This window comes from Calidris pugnax, unplaced genomic scaffold, assembly GCF_001431845.1.
Source record: "Calidris pugnax isolate Ruff unplaced genomic scaffold, ASM143184v1 scaffold21, whole genome shotgun sequence".
In the NCBI taxonomy this organism is placed as follows: Eukaryota; Metazoa; Chordata; class Aves; order Charadriiformes; family Scolopacidae; genus Calidris; species Calidris pugnax.
In genome coordinates, this window is record NW_015090770.1 from 2,178,418 (window position 1) to 2,192,095 (window position 13,678).

The 13,678-nt window shown below is 45.5% G+C and overlaps 1 protein-coding gene across 1 annotated transcript in view; it reads left to right on the forward strand.

The window, feature by feature from the left end:
* SLC12A8 (solute carrier family 12, member 8) overlaps positions 1-13,678 on the forward strand; it is a 59,218-nt gene that overhangs the window by 35,414 nt on the left and 10,126 nt on the right. The window contains exons 7-9 of the mRNA XM_014938762.1: positions 6,932-7,019; positions 8,628-8,715; positions 11,826-11,972. Coding sequence (XP_014794248.1) covers positions 6,932-7,019; positions 8,628-8,715; positions 11,826-11,972 — 323 coding nt within the window. The remainder of the gene's footprint in view (positions 1-6,931; positions 7,020-8,627; positions 8,716-11,825; positions 11,973-13,678) is intronic.

Sequence of the window (13,678 nt, forward strand, 5' to 3'; positions counted from 1 at the left end):
GAGGGTTGGGAAGAGCACAGGAGGGCTTTCCCTCCAGCGATGCCATCACTCATGATGCTGACCCACCACTCTCTGCACGCCATCACAGATGCATCTTTGGGTGTCAGCAGAGCTCACGCTTATGAGCTTAGCCGGATGCTTTCATATTATCCATTCCCTTAAATTACCAGGAAGATCCACGTCCCCTTCCCAAAGCTGGCAATCTCCAGTGGGAATGAAATAACTATCAATTGGAGTTACAATACCTTTTGTTGATGCTGGGGTTTTTTTTAAGCTATAAAAAGTACCGATTATAAGCAGTTTCCATAGAGATGAATCCTTGGATTACAGAGTGAATTTTCAGAGGATTAGCTCTAAGCAACTTGCTGGAAGTTGTTCTCAGAATTGCTGTGGTACAGGGGGACGAACTAAATGGTTTTGTGAAACAGATGGGACTGGAGGAATGGTCTGGTAGCAGAAGGCGGCACTTTGTCAAGTACACCTAGTGCAGGACTTCAAATTTTCCTTTGAAATCCTCCCTCTCAGCTCATCAGACTGGCTGTTGCCTCCATGTAGACTTCCTCCTGGATAACTTACCTGCCTGAATTATTGGCACCACGGAGAAGTTGCCTTCTGCCCTCTTTCTTGTCATTTCTGCCTGCCCCAAGCCAGTCTCCCAACCGAAGAAAGAGACCTTCCCCATAAGCCCTGCCTCTGACACAGGAAAGCAGATTTTTTCAGCTCCCTGGTTATAGAAGAAGGAATGGTTATGACAAAACTGCACAGAAAATTACCATGATTAGCCATATTAAATGGTTCTTCATCACTGCTAATGCTTGGCTGCTAGGAAGAATGCCAAAGCTAATAGATATAATTTATTTAAAGCCCTGGCAGCCTGTTGCTTTGTTAGTTAACGGTAGTAATACCAGTAGTAATGTTAAACATTCTCTGAAAATACAGTTTGGGCTGCTGTATAATTACTTTGGTCGCTGCACAGCTTTTTCGTGCGTTCTTTTTAATTGCTTGGTTATTTACAGGATTTAAATTATTCCTTGGAAGTAGCAGTGCCAGTGGTACCATAAAACATGGCTATTGCTGCTGTTATTGCTGTTTGTAGCAGTGCAGAGTTCAGGAGCCTCATAAAATGTAGAGTTGTGTTCAGTGCTCTTGGAAGAACTTGTGACCCGATTAAGAAATTTTTTGGGTGGGAGTCAAGGCTTCTCTGCTGCAGATCACAGATGGGGACCCCAGTGCAATTTCAGGAGAGCTGGGAGTGAAGCTCACGTCTCCTGGGGCTGGGGCAATGAATGAGGGCTGATTGCCCCCATACCACCTGACCCAGGCTGGCTTAGCTCACCTCCTCCCCCGTGATGGGGGTGCCATGCTAGGGCTGCAGAGGGGACCCCAGGTGTCTTGGGGTCCCACGTGCTGGAGAGCAAAGCTGCTTCCCACTGCATTGCGGGCGCTGCCTGGACACAGCCCAAGCCTGCCAGCAGGACAGGCGGTCCACGAGATTGGAGATGACATTTCAGGGATGGGTTTGGCAGCGGTGTTAATAGCAGGCTGGAGAGATGGGGTGGGATTGCCAGCGCCTCTGACGCCGGGCAGGCAGCGTGATGCAGATGGGGAGAGGGGGGCAGCGTCAGTCCCCAGCACCTCCACGTGAAAAGGAAAGGCAGGGACACATGAACATCACTGCCAGGCAGTCACCTCCATCCTGTCCTCCTGCTCCCCCCCAGCACCATCCCTGGGGGGTGCCCACCTCTGCTGGAACCCTCCAGAGCGACCCAGCTGAAGCAAAATCCTTCGCGTTAAGATGCAACAGAAATTTGTGTAGAGTTTCAGTGAAACATTGTGTTGTTTAGTTTTGAGGGGTTACTTTGAGCCACTTTGAAACATTTCTTTGACCCAAAGCAATGTTCTGTTTATCTTTAATTTATTAAATGTTATGATTACTCTTTTTAATTTTTAGCATATGCTAGTTCACAGTCTAAGATGCTGTTTTGATAACAAGGTTTTTAAAAAAATGTTTAGGGAATTGTGAAACAAGATATTTGGGCCTTTCTGAGATGAGATGCTCCTCTTTGAAGTGAAGCTATTTTGATCTCTTCAGGATAAGCTCTTTCCTCTCCCTCTGAAATGGTTATCTGACTTCAACTGGTTTAAGTTTTCTGTCTGGGATGTACTGAAAAGTGGGTTTAAGTTGCCCTTTTCCACCAGAAATAGCAGTGAAATGGAGAATTCAGAAATACAGGCAGGTAGCTGTCAAACCAAAGAGGGGCAGTCACATTGGGAAAGGGGAGCAGGACCTGCAGGGAGACCCTTACTGGGACCGTACAGGCAGGAGGAGAAGCTGGGTTCGTGCTTCAGCAGGAAGGGATGGGATGGTTGTCCCAGCCTTCCCTAGACCGGTAGCGACATGCTGCCTCCTACGAGTATCCTCCTGGGATCGTTTTGCTTTGGGTCGGGTTGTTTTCTCTCTTTCCCTGTATTTTATTGGTCCGACTCCAGCCATGTGAATGAAGTTATCCCGGTTTTACGGTTGAGTGGTGGTAAGCAGAGGCTGGTCCCTTTTGCTTCCTTGGGTAATAGCTGTTTAAACCATTTCAGCTGGATGTGCAGTGCAGCTGGCTTTATTCCCCCGAGTTTGTCATTTAATAGTAGAAAGTAGCGGAGCGATCCAAAACATACATCTTGAGCTGGACGAAATGGGGGTGCGTGGCCGTGGAGGACGGGGATTTGCCGCCTCCAGTCAAAAAGACCAATGTACTCTCTATGGAAGGTGTGAATCTCTGTAGAGATGCTGGGCATTAACCAGATGTTTTTGTGTGTGTTTGTAAATACCTTCTTAGTGCACGTGTTTTGCTGCCGTGCTGCCAAGGGCTTTGCATGGGGAAGGAGTCTGGGGAGCTGCCTGCCCACGTTCAGCTCCAAACAAACTTAAACATCGGTTGTGTTGTGCAGAGAACTGTCTTTCTTTTCCTACTGAATCCCCGAGGTTTTCTATCTAATGAAAGAAGCGTGTTGTCACGTGATACAAGAAAGTAAGACGACGTTTGAAGCGGCATTAGTGGAAAATATCATCGTACTGAAACCGGTTCTGAAATAAACCGTATTTGGCACTTGCAAAATGACAGCAAATGGATTTAGAAAGTTTTGGGCTAAGTTATCAGATGATGTAAACTGGCACAACTCCATTGAAGCCTATGGAGAGGTGCCAGCTTACATCAGTGGAGAATTTGGCCCTTTTAAAAAATTAGCTACAATTCTTATCTAAGATTTTCCATTCTTCATCTCTTGGGCGAAGGGGAAAAAAAAAACCTTTTATATTTTATAGTAAATTCACTGGGAAATGCAATGGGTGTTTGCAAGCAGTCATATCTACAGCTATAAACCGTAGCTGGTGGAGTTAGAGGCCAGAGCCTGGTGGAGCTGATGGTTGTGTCTAACGTACAGTGTAGGTGGTCCCCTCGTGCACGTATCCACTGCCTGGATGATGCCCAGGACAGGATTACGCTGGGAATAGCAGCAATGTACAGACTGTCTCAGCCATAATTTCCTGGCTGAGTTGACCGTGTTTTCATGCTTCCTTGTCCAGAAGCTTTGTCATTATCTGCTGCTCTCTGAGATAACTGCCAGTGTGGAAAATCCAGCCTGCTATCTCACTGAAACAGAGAAGTGGGTAATTTTCTCCGTGGACAATCTGAAGATATGATTGCTTTAGTTCCAACGGGATTGGCCGTTTCCCTAGGGGACAGGTCTGTGCCTGGAGGAAGGAACGTCCCAACTTCTCTACGTCATTGAATTTTATATGCAAGTGTAGGGTTTTTCTTCTGCTGAGTAACTAGAGTCTCTGAAAAGGCTGTTTGTGGCTACTTGCAAGTCAGACCGGTTTTCTGACAGAGGGTGACCAGAGTTGTGGATGGTGGAGATTGTTTAAGTTTTTTTGAAAATTAATCAGGTTGTCCTTTCATTGAAAACTGGGGTGGTTAGTCTGCTGCTTGCAAAAGACCTTCTCCATACTGCTTCTTGGCAGCTGTCATCCTGTAAGGAAAATTACTTACTGGGTGGTGGTAGAGAGGCATCGTCCAAACGTCTGTACTACAAGATTGTCCATACTGTTACTAGTTAGGTCAGAGGCATAGTTGCAGCACGGAGGAGATAGCTTTGGCCCGAGGGGCTGAGAATACCTGTGTTGGTTCCCTCTGTGGTGGCCTTGGCCTTTGGCAGTGGAAGCCACGAGACTCAGGTGACCTCCTGGGGATCCTGACAGAAGCTAATGGTGTGTGCTGGCCTGGGCCTGACCCCTAGTTGCTGCCGGGCAGGAGGTCAATCATCAATCTCAAGATCCCGTTGATGTGGGCTCTGACAGGTCATCTCCTGGCTGCTCCTGAATACGCGTGGGTCTGTGGGAGGGAGGCGGCCCGGGCTGTGCAGTCATTGCTCTGCCGATGACTCATACGTCTTCAACTTTTTTCATATTTACTCCAGAAATCACCATTTCGGTGTTTCCCCAGTGCTTTGCTGAGGCAGGAGTTTGGATGAGGAGGAGGTGAGTCAAGCTCAAGCTGGAAGGTTTAGAGGTGGTGCCAGATGTTTGGGAAGCTTGGCCAAGAGGCACATGAGATTAACAGCTGTCCTTCTGACAATGGTTTCCTCCCTCTGGAAGAAAAATTCAGAGTATTCTCGGCTTTCTACTTTGCCCCTGAAGTGCAAAGTAGCATGTCACCGAAGACTGCATCGTAGAGGCTTCATTTAGCATGATGTTTGTGACCATTTCCATGGACTTCTGTCTTCCTGACTTTTCTCACCTCCAGCTAAGCCTATTGTGTGGCTCTTTAAAAGCAGCAGCACTTGGAAGCTTTATCTGGGGAAAAGTGCACCAGTTGACGGGCTTTTAGCAGTGCTGTTTAGAAGTATGTCCATGGAACAGTCTTCCAGGAGAAAATTAAGAACTCATTTTGATTCGTAATGCTTTCGATATGGTGTCAAGGATTCAAATCTGGTCCGAATCTGGAAGACGGCTCTTCCAGGAGCTGAGGAATGCCAGGAGCCCATGGGGACAGAGGAAAGGCTGTTGGGGCTCTGGCTCTGTGATGGAAAGGGTGACAGAAAAAGATGGCTGTTGGGTGGGATGATCAAGGGAGGGGAAAAAAAAAAAAAAAGATGATCAAAGAAAAATTTTAATAACAAATAAATAAAGCCCTGGCTGCTTAGCTGATGTGTTTGGCAACATTTGAGTGCCTTGTGCTCATTAACGTGGTATCCTCACGGCAGCACAGCGAGGAGAAGGAAGTGTTACAATTCCCATTTAGCAGATGGGGAGATGGAGGTGTGAAGATGCACAGCAAAGCCTGGGACGGAGTAGGAGATCAGCCCCTGTTCCCCCACCAACAACGCAACCGTTGCTCCCCGTTGGCATACAAGGTCTGCAGGGAAGGTACCCAGCGGCTGAGCTGGGTTTGTCCCCTTTACCATAGGACCTGACCTACCACAGCTCCTGTCTACCCTTCATCTTGGGAGAAAACCCTCCCAAGCAGCAATCAGTGTTTGAGCTTTAGCATGCAAGGGGTTGCTGCTTATTTAGAGCTGTAGTCGCTCAGATTGGCAGCCTCAGAGATTGACTTTGTCATTCTTCTGCCCTCTGAAAATGAGGAATGGCTGCTGGACTTGGCAGCGGAGCGACGTGTGGTGGGTCCCCTGCTGCCAGGGCTGGCAGATGCTACAAGCGCCGCGGCATTGTCATCCTCCTCCTCATTGTTGCTCTGTGGTGATCTCAGCCCGGCTCCTGGGGACCATCCCATGAGCGTTGCTGGCTGGCACCTGGCCCGTGCCTCCTTATGAAGACGTTAGTTTGACATCTGAGGGGTGGGACAGCGATGGGCAGAAATTAGTGTCTTAAAGAGGGTTCTTCTGGCCTGCCTTCAAATTGGCCATATCCTCATCAGGATTCTAAACCACAGATTATTTAAATTTTTTTTTTTTTAATTTGTAGTAGACATCTGACGTCTTCTAGGAGAAACTTTGGGATAATTTGACACAAAAAGTTGTGTTTTCTTGCCAAGTCTGGTATGATTCCTTCTTCAACCATGGGAAAAATGTCTTAACCCACTTCAGTCTTGGGTTCCTAGCCTCAATGTGGAGACTGTAACCCTTCGCTCCACCCTGTTTCCATTTCTTGCGTCTTTAGCTGGTAATTTTTTAGGCTGAGGACTGTCCCTGATTGTACAATACCCTGTACTCCGGCCTAAAATAACAGTTCAGTACTTTATTCTTAGCCCTACCGCGTGCTTTCTACGTGACGCTGGGACAATCACTTGCCCTCTCAGCGCTTCTGTTTTCCTATCTGCAAAGCAGCGATAATGCCCGCTGCCAACGCAGATGCCTTGGCTGGAAGGTGCCACCTACGTGCTGAGCACTGTTGTTCCCTCCGCTCCACGCGCATGTGATCGTCATTAAGCACGGAGAGGACAGCCCGTTTTGTAAGGGCGGTTGTCCCCGATGAATGCGGGGACCTGTAATGGATCTGGTCGGGGTGGGGACAGTAACCCCCCGCTGAATGCGCTGCCCTGATGAACGGGAGCATTTTTCTATTCAACAATTAGACAGCGCTGTCTTCTGTGAGGTTTGCATTAAGATAAGATGGGTTTTGTTCACACATTTCTCCTTTTTTTTTTTCTCTCTCCCCCAGCATTGTTCAAACTGGACAAATGGTTCTTTGTAGACGTGTTGGTGTTGGCTCGCTTCTGTTAAAGAAACGAACAGTTTCTTACCAAGCAATCAGTGAGAGCCAATGTTCATGTCTGCGCATTAAATGCAATGAAATTATAGAGTTACTCTTCTGAAGCAATCGATTAAGTGATTGATTAAATTACATTAAATATTATAATATGTATTATAAGCGCTGTAACTTAGATTAACTCTAAATTACGTTTATGTCTACAAAATACAGGTGTGATGGCTGGGTTCAATATGAGCGGAGATCTCCAGAAGCCTGCTAGCAACATCCCCTTGGGGTCTCTGGCTGCTATTGGCACCTCGTAAGTCACAGATTGGGGAAAATTTACTCTTTGGAGCCTGCCCTGGATGTGACCAATCCATTTCGTATTCCCATCAACCTTTTATTACTCAGCCATCTGGAAAATTAAAGTCTGGCTCTCATTCAAATTATCATCCATTACCACCACCTACTCTGGGTGGGTTGGAGAAGAGGTTCATTAACGCGGATATAATCAGTCCTTCCTCTGGCGGGTGGGAGGTGTGTGTTGGTGCAAGGGTGTGCTGCTGCTGCAGCCCCGCTGTCCCAGGGCAGGATGCAAAGCTCTCCCAGGCTTGGGATGCGTGGTTGTGTCACTTGGTGCCGTCGATTCCAAAGCGCTTGCTTTTTTTAATAGGTAAATAGAAAATACAAAAAATAGAAAATGTTAAAAAAATATATAGTTGTTATTATTGGGGAAAATGGGGCCAAGACAAGTGACACGACCTACCCACCTGCAAAGCCAGAAGAATGCAGGGCCCCCGCGTTCCCAAGCAGTGCTGTCCCAAAGGAAATGCTGCTTTCCAGGAGTAAAATACTGTTACATATTAAAAAAAAAAAAAAAAAGCAACCTCAGTAGGGTTTCCTGCCTATTTTCAGTGCCACATCAACTGTTTTCAAAATAATTATGTTTAATTGTGTACCAAGGTTGGGACGGGAAGGATCTTCTGAATTTAGAGGGATTCCTGCTGACATTGGTGCTTGTTTTAAGTGAGGGAGCTGCAACCTGCTCTAGTGGGAGGTGTCCCTGCCCATGGCAGGGGAGTTGGAACTCGATGATCTTTGAGGTCCCTTCCAACCCAAACTATTCTATGATTCTATAGGGATTCCACGGGACACAGAAGTATCACAGATAGATGGACTGTGGTTGTTCACATCTCTGCTGTCTGGACTTTACAGACAGCCTAGTTTATCTCTCCACATGAGTGATGGAAACATCAGAGATACCGAAGGTTGACTGAGGTTCTAGAGCAAGCTGGCTGTGGTGACTAACGTTACTGCCAGACCAGAGGACCTGTGTAGCTGCAGAATCATAGAATAGTTTGGGTTGGCAGGGACCTTTAAAGGTCACCTGGTCTAACCCCTCTGCAATGGGCAGACACATCTTCAACTAGGTCAGGTTGCTCAGAGCCCCGTCCAACCTGACCTTGAATGTTTCCAGGGATGGGGCTTCTACCACCTCTCTAGGCAACCTGTGCCAGTGTTTCACCACCTTCATTGTAAAAAAAAAAAAAAAGTCTTCCTACTATCTAGTCTGAATCTTCCCTCTTTTAGTTTAAAACCATTACCCCTCGTCTTCTTAGAATAGGCGCTGTTAAAAAGCCTGTCCTCAGGACTGGGCTATTCCCCCCATGCACAGATCAAGAGTACAGGTAATTTCCCCTTGGGGACACTTTACTGTCCCTGGTGCACTGTAGCTGGTAAGTAACATGGACATGTGTTAAATTTAACCCTGAAGCTAAATCATGCAGGAATAGCCCATGCAGAGTGATTGAAGACCCGCCTTCCAGGTACTTGACCTTCTCCTGGCTTTGCTAATGGGTGGAATTCTCAAGGGTCTTCTCTTGCTGGGAAAAAAAAAAAATAATTAGTTTATTTTTATTGTTTGCAGGTGGTTTCTGTACATGGTCTTTGTTTTTTTGCTGGGAGCCATTTGTACGCGTCAGTCACTCCGCTATGACTTCATGATAGCAGAGAAGGTAACTCGTTCAAATAACCTAACGTTTATATATAGTGCTTTTATATAACGATGCTGTCGGGTTGCCATCTGCTTTACTGAATGCTTAGAACTGTTCCAAAAGCCTGAGGAATTTTGGGTGCCCATCCCTTGTTGAAATGCAGGGGGATTTCCCCCTTGCAAATCACAGTATACCATTGGTTCGAACAGCTTTGCATTCACCAGCATACCCTGTAATGCTGAATCTTGGCATAATCACCCAGCAATAGCTTTAAGAGCTAAAATATGCTAATGTGGTCTAATGATAAATGCCGTATTTTATTCAATGTATCCTTTCTCGGTGGTGAAAGCTTAGACCAAATTGAAATCTGTAAAGAACCCCACTGCTTATCTTTACTAAGTCAAGCGAAGATTACATTTCCATATCGAGCGGGCTGTAATTGCAGGGCGAGCAATAGGATTATTAAACTCGAGACATTCCACAGGGGTGTATGTACATGGGGGAGGTTTGTAACGTTACAGGCAATGAACCTGATCATTGCAGGCCTTTTAAAAGGGAGCAAAAGGTTTTGGTGTGTGTCACCGTCTTACTTTAAATGGGATATGGGATAACATTTCCTATTATTCAGCATTATCCAAAATCACGGGTTCATCATATTTGACAGTACTTCTTGTGATTAATTGAATCAAATTTTTATTTGATTTTAACATGGTTCTAATCTAAAATATCAATTTGAAATTCTGGCTTCGTTTTCTCTCTAAGTAATAGTTGCTCTAGACTTCCTCCAGCCCCCAAAATAAACTCCAGATTATTGGTGGGGCTCCTGCCACTTCCTGCTAAGGTAAAAAAATCATCTCAGTTTCAGGGAAAAAAAGAATGATCCCACCTTCTTTATGGCAACATCTTCGTATGTCAATGTGACAGACAGTGGGTGAAAAGCACAGCAACTAAAAGAATCAGCTTTAAATGAATCAGATAAAGAGAAAGAGATTGATAAAGCTGTGTTTTAACTTCAGAACGCTCTTGGAGGGGGAGGGGGAATGAAAAATCTCATGGTAAAGAATGAAGATATTTAATAATGTTAGATATAAAAAAAAACCCAAAAAACCAAACAAAAAAGAAAATTCAATTTTCCTTAGTATGAAACCAAAAAAAAATGGATTGAGTGCAATCCCAATATTCATGTTGCTTCTTTGAGTTATAACAAGCTGCTCTAGATTTTAATGACTTTGAGGGGCGGGAGCGGCGAGATCATTACACATCCAACAAGCAAACTCTCCCTTTCTGTCACTCACAGGTGAGCGAATGCTTGGCTGCTTCTCTCCCTTACAATGCTTGTTTGGCTTTTCAAACATAAAAATGAGATTCAGTAATTTCACTTCTAATGAGCTCGAAGTGCCAATTTCTTACAAAGTATTCACACTCTCCGTGCTCAACCCCCCAGCAAACCTTTTCATCAGCCTCGGTGAAAAGGACTCTTCCCCTCTAACCCTGATTTGAATGTCAAGTAGTACATTTAAATGCAAGTATTTTTGGCAGCTAAAATAATATATGATGTCTGGCACAAGTGATTGTTTCTTCCAAGTATTTCTTAGAGCAGGGCAGGATTAGAGGAGAGGGATGGGAAGGCTCCTCATCAAGTGTCTGTCCATTCAATGGAAGCTGATACCTGCTCGTCTTTGCCTCAAGTTTCTTCTGTCCCACAAGATAAAATTCACAAGGCCAAGTGGCTTTTCATGGGGAGAAGGAATATTGTGGTAGAAATTTTGTACGGTTCTGGACCACAGAATCAATTTTACATGCCTTCCCCGAACAGCAAGCATTTTATGGCTTTTTACCCAATCTCCTCTTTGCTGTGTGTGGATTTCAGAGATGAGGAAAAGACAGATGTAGCTTGAATCATCTTTAGACATGTCAATTTTTGTAGTTCCTTCTAATAGAGCATGCACCACCTGACCTTAGCAGGGGCAGTAGCTGGGAAGACCCATGTTCATTTGGACCTCGTTTTCCATGAGAGGAGGGGTGGGAGCAAAGGACACATGGGACATGCGGGACTGGCATTTGGTGACATCCTCGGCCACAGGTGTCTGTGGGTACCTCCAGCAGTTTGCTTTGGCAGAGTATGGGCAGAAATCTGGACGAAAATTGTGGAGTTTTCTCCCTGCCTGATCTTTGTGCTGGTGTTACCCCCTGTGATTTGTCTTTGTCTGGCAGGACTTGGGTATGATGACCCTTAGTCTCCTTGGCTGTGTCTGCCCATGTCTTCACACCATGGTACCAGGAGCACTCCCATTTCAAAGTTTTCTTGCATAGTGTTCATATTGTGGGATTTTGTGTATTTGGGTGGGTTTTTTTAGAGCTGCTGCCTGTGCTTGCAGCACTTGACAGTGAGGACCTGCTCAGGGGCACCCCAGTCCTGTGGGATAGACCATGATCTGCCCTCCTTTCCTCACTCCACACCTGCAGATGTTCGCTAGAAAGCAGTAGTAAACCCAGCCTTGTTAGCACTGTGGCTTTAAAGATATTTTTTTTTTTTAAGTTTCATGTTGGCCAAAGGAAATTCTTTTCGTATTGAAGACAGGAAAATAAGGTCATTGTATTATATCCTTCGGAGCGTATTTTTTGAGATGCCATTTGTTTAAGTGGCAATTTTGATTTGGTTTCACTGTGGATTTTCTTTCAGGGTTGGTTTTCCCCTCTGGGACACAGGGTTTGTCTTCCTGTTTTGGATGGTTGGAAGCCTGGGCAGCTTTTCCTGTATGATGTGCTCTGTATATAAGTGATCTCTCCTGAAATAAACTCACTTCCAGTTACTTAAGGGGAATCTAATAGCTGCTGCTTTGCTGCAATTGCTCCAAGTGACAAAGAATTTCTTGGATATGAGCTTGTCAAATGGCTCTGTCGGTACAGGATGTTCAGTATTAAATTACTTTTATGGGATAATTTTCCTGTATTAATTGCTTGCACTTTATACCGCAGACCAGGTAAATTGCTGCTTTCCCAGGGCTCACTCTGTTCATTTAGCTGTGTTATAAAATATATGTGATCTCTGAAAATACATGTATTTAAGACTGGCAGGGGGTCTTTAAAGAACCATATAATCAACTTTGCGCTCTCTCCGCTTCCTCCAGGTGTCCTTGGTGGGTTTCTTGTTTTTGCTAGGGCTGTACATCTCATCCCTGGCCTCCTGCATGGGGGGGCTGTACGGAGCACCCAGGATCCTGCAGTGCATCGCCCAGGAGAACGTGATCCCCATGCTCGCCTTCCTTGGACGTGGGGTTAGTCATCCTTCCTCCGAGATTGCTCTCCAACCTTCACCTGAAGGAAAAACTGCCGGTTTAAGAAGCCAGGATTTCTGTGTGTCTGTAGGGTGAGATGGAGAATGCATGAAAATCAAGGAGGGGAGGGCTTGGGATCTGGTAACCTGGAATAGGCAGATAAGCCAGGAAGTGAGTGGTTTTATTAAAAACCCAAGAGCCCAGCTGCCTGTGGTCCTTTCCCTGCCTGTTCCCTGTGCTGCACCACCTCTGCCCTGAGCCCTCCCATGGGCTCAGCACAGTGTAAGAACAGCCCTGCTTTGCCCCAGCATCTTCCTTGACCACCTCTGCGCCCCGGGGCTGGCTGTCCTGTCCTCACACACAGCCAGCCCTTCCTGGGCTGCCATCTGTCCCCTCCCTCCCTCCCTCAGATCCACCTCTTTCAAGATGCCCCTGGTACAACAGCTCCTTATGATGCAGCTTCACCTGCGGGGTGTTTTTGCAAAAGCCTTATCTATGCTGATGCTGATCCTAGTCCCTGACCCAGGAACGTACCCAGCTCTTCTCTGTCCTTCCAGCCAGGGCAGAGACATAAAGCTTTTGTCCAAGCACTTTGGTGCAATGGAGGGTAACTGCTTCTCTCTCTTCTCCTCTCTCCTCTCTCCTCTCTTCTCTCTTCTCCTCTCTTCTCTCTTCTCCTCTCTTCTCTCTTCTCCTCTCTTCTCTCTTCTCCTCTCTTCTCTCTTCTCCTCTCTTCTCTCTTCTCCTCTCTTCTCTCTTCTCCTCTCTTCTCTCTTCTCCTCTCTTCTCTCTTCTCCTCTCTTCTCTCTTCTCCTCTCTTCTCTCTTCTCCTCTCTTCTCTCTTCTCCTCTCTTCTCTCTTCTCCTCTCTTCTCTCTTCTCCTCTCTCCTTTTCTGCAGTTTTCTCTTCTGCACTTATTCTTTTCTGCACTTTTCTGCACTCTTCTTTTCTGCATTTTTCCTTTGAGTTCTTCCTCTCCTCTCTGGTAACCTCCTAGCTGAGTACGTGACCAGTCGCGGTGCAGTGGATTCAGTCCACATGCACCGGAGGAGAGCACGCTTCTTTGTAAGATAAGGTGCCTTTTGGACACTCTGAAATAAAAACAAAGAATAGATTTGAAAGGTTAAGTTAGAGGGCTGCTAAGCTTTAGATATGCTTTGAAACAAAGCCTTGCTTTGAATATGACAAGAGGCTTTTTCCTTGTCCTCACAAATAATCCTCATTCACATGAGTTGTTCTGCTGAGATCAGTCAAAGTACCAGTCACTAAGGACTCTGTAGTCTCGGCCTATATGTTTACAGCAAACTATTTTTTATGGCTTTCTTCTAAACAGGCAGAAAATAATTCCCTTGCTCTCAATAACCTGCAACACCTAACTGTCTGTACCGAGGGCTGGAAAAAATCTTAGGATGTTTGGCTCCTTCAGAGCAGCTTGTAAATACAGAAAGATATTTTACAATATTGGTATTTATGAATGTTTTAAAATATTTAATTTTTAATAGGTAGAATAATTTTCTCTACTTTATGTTCCTCAAAGTAATTTTCAAAAATTAAAGTCATAGTAATAGCAATAATAATAATAAATAGTAATAATTGTAAGTGAAGTAAGAACAATGATGACAGCAAAAACTTCCAGCTTCTGGAGGCAGTTGTCAGGCAATCCCAGAACAGGCTGTTCTCCACTTGGCAATCCTTTGCAAATTCTC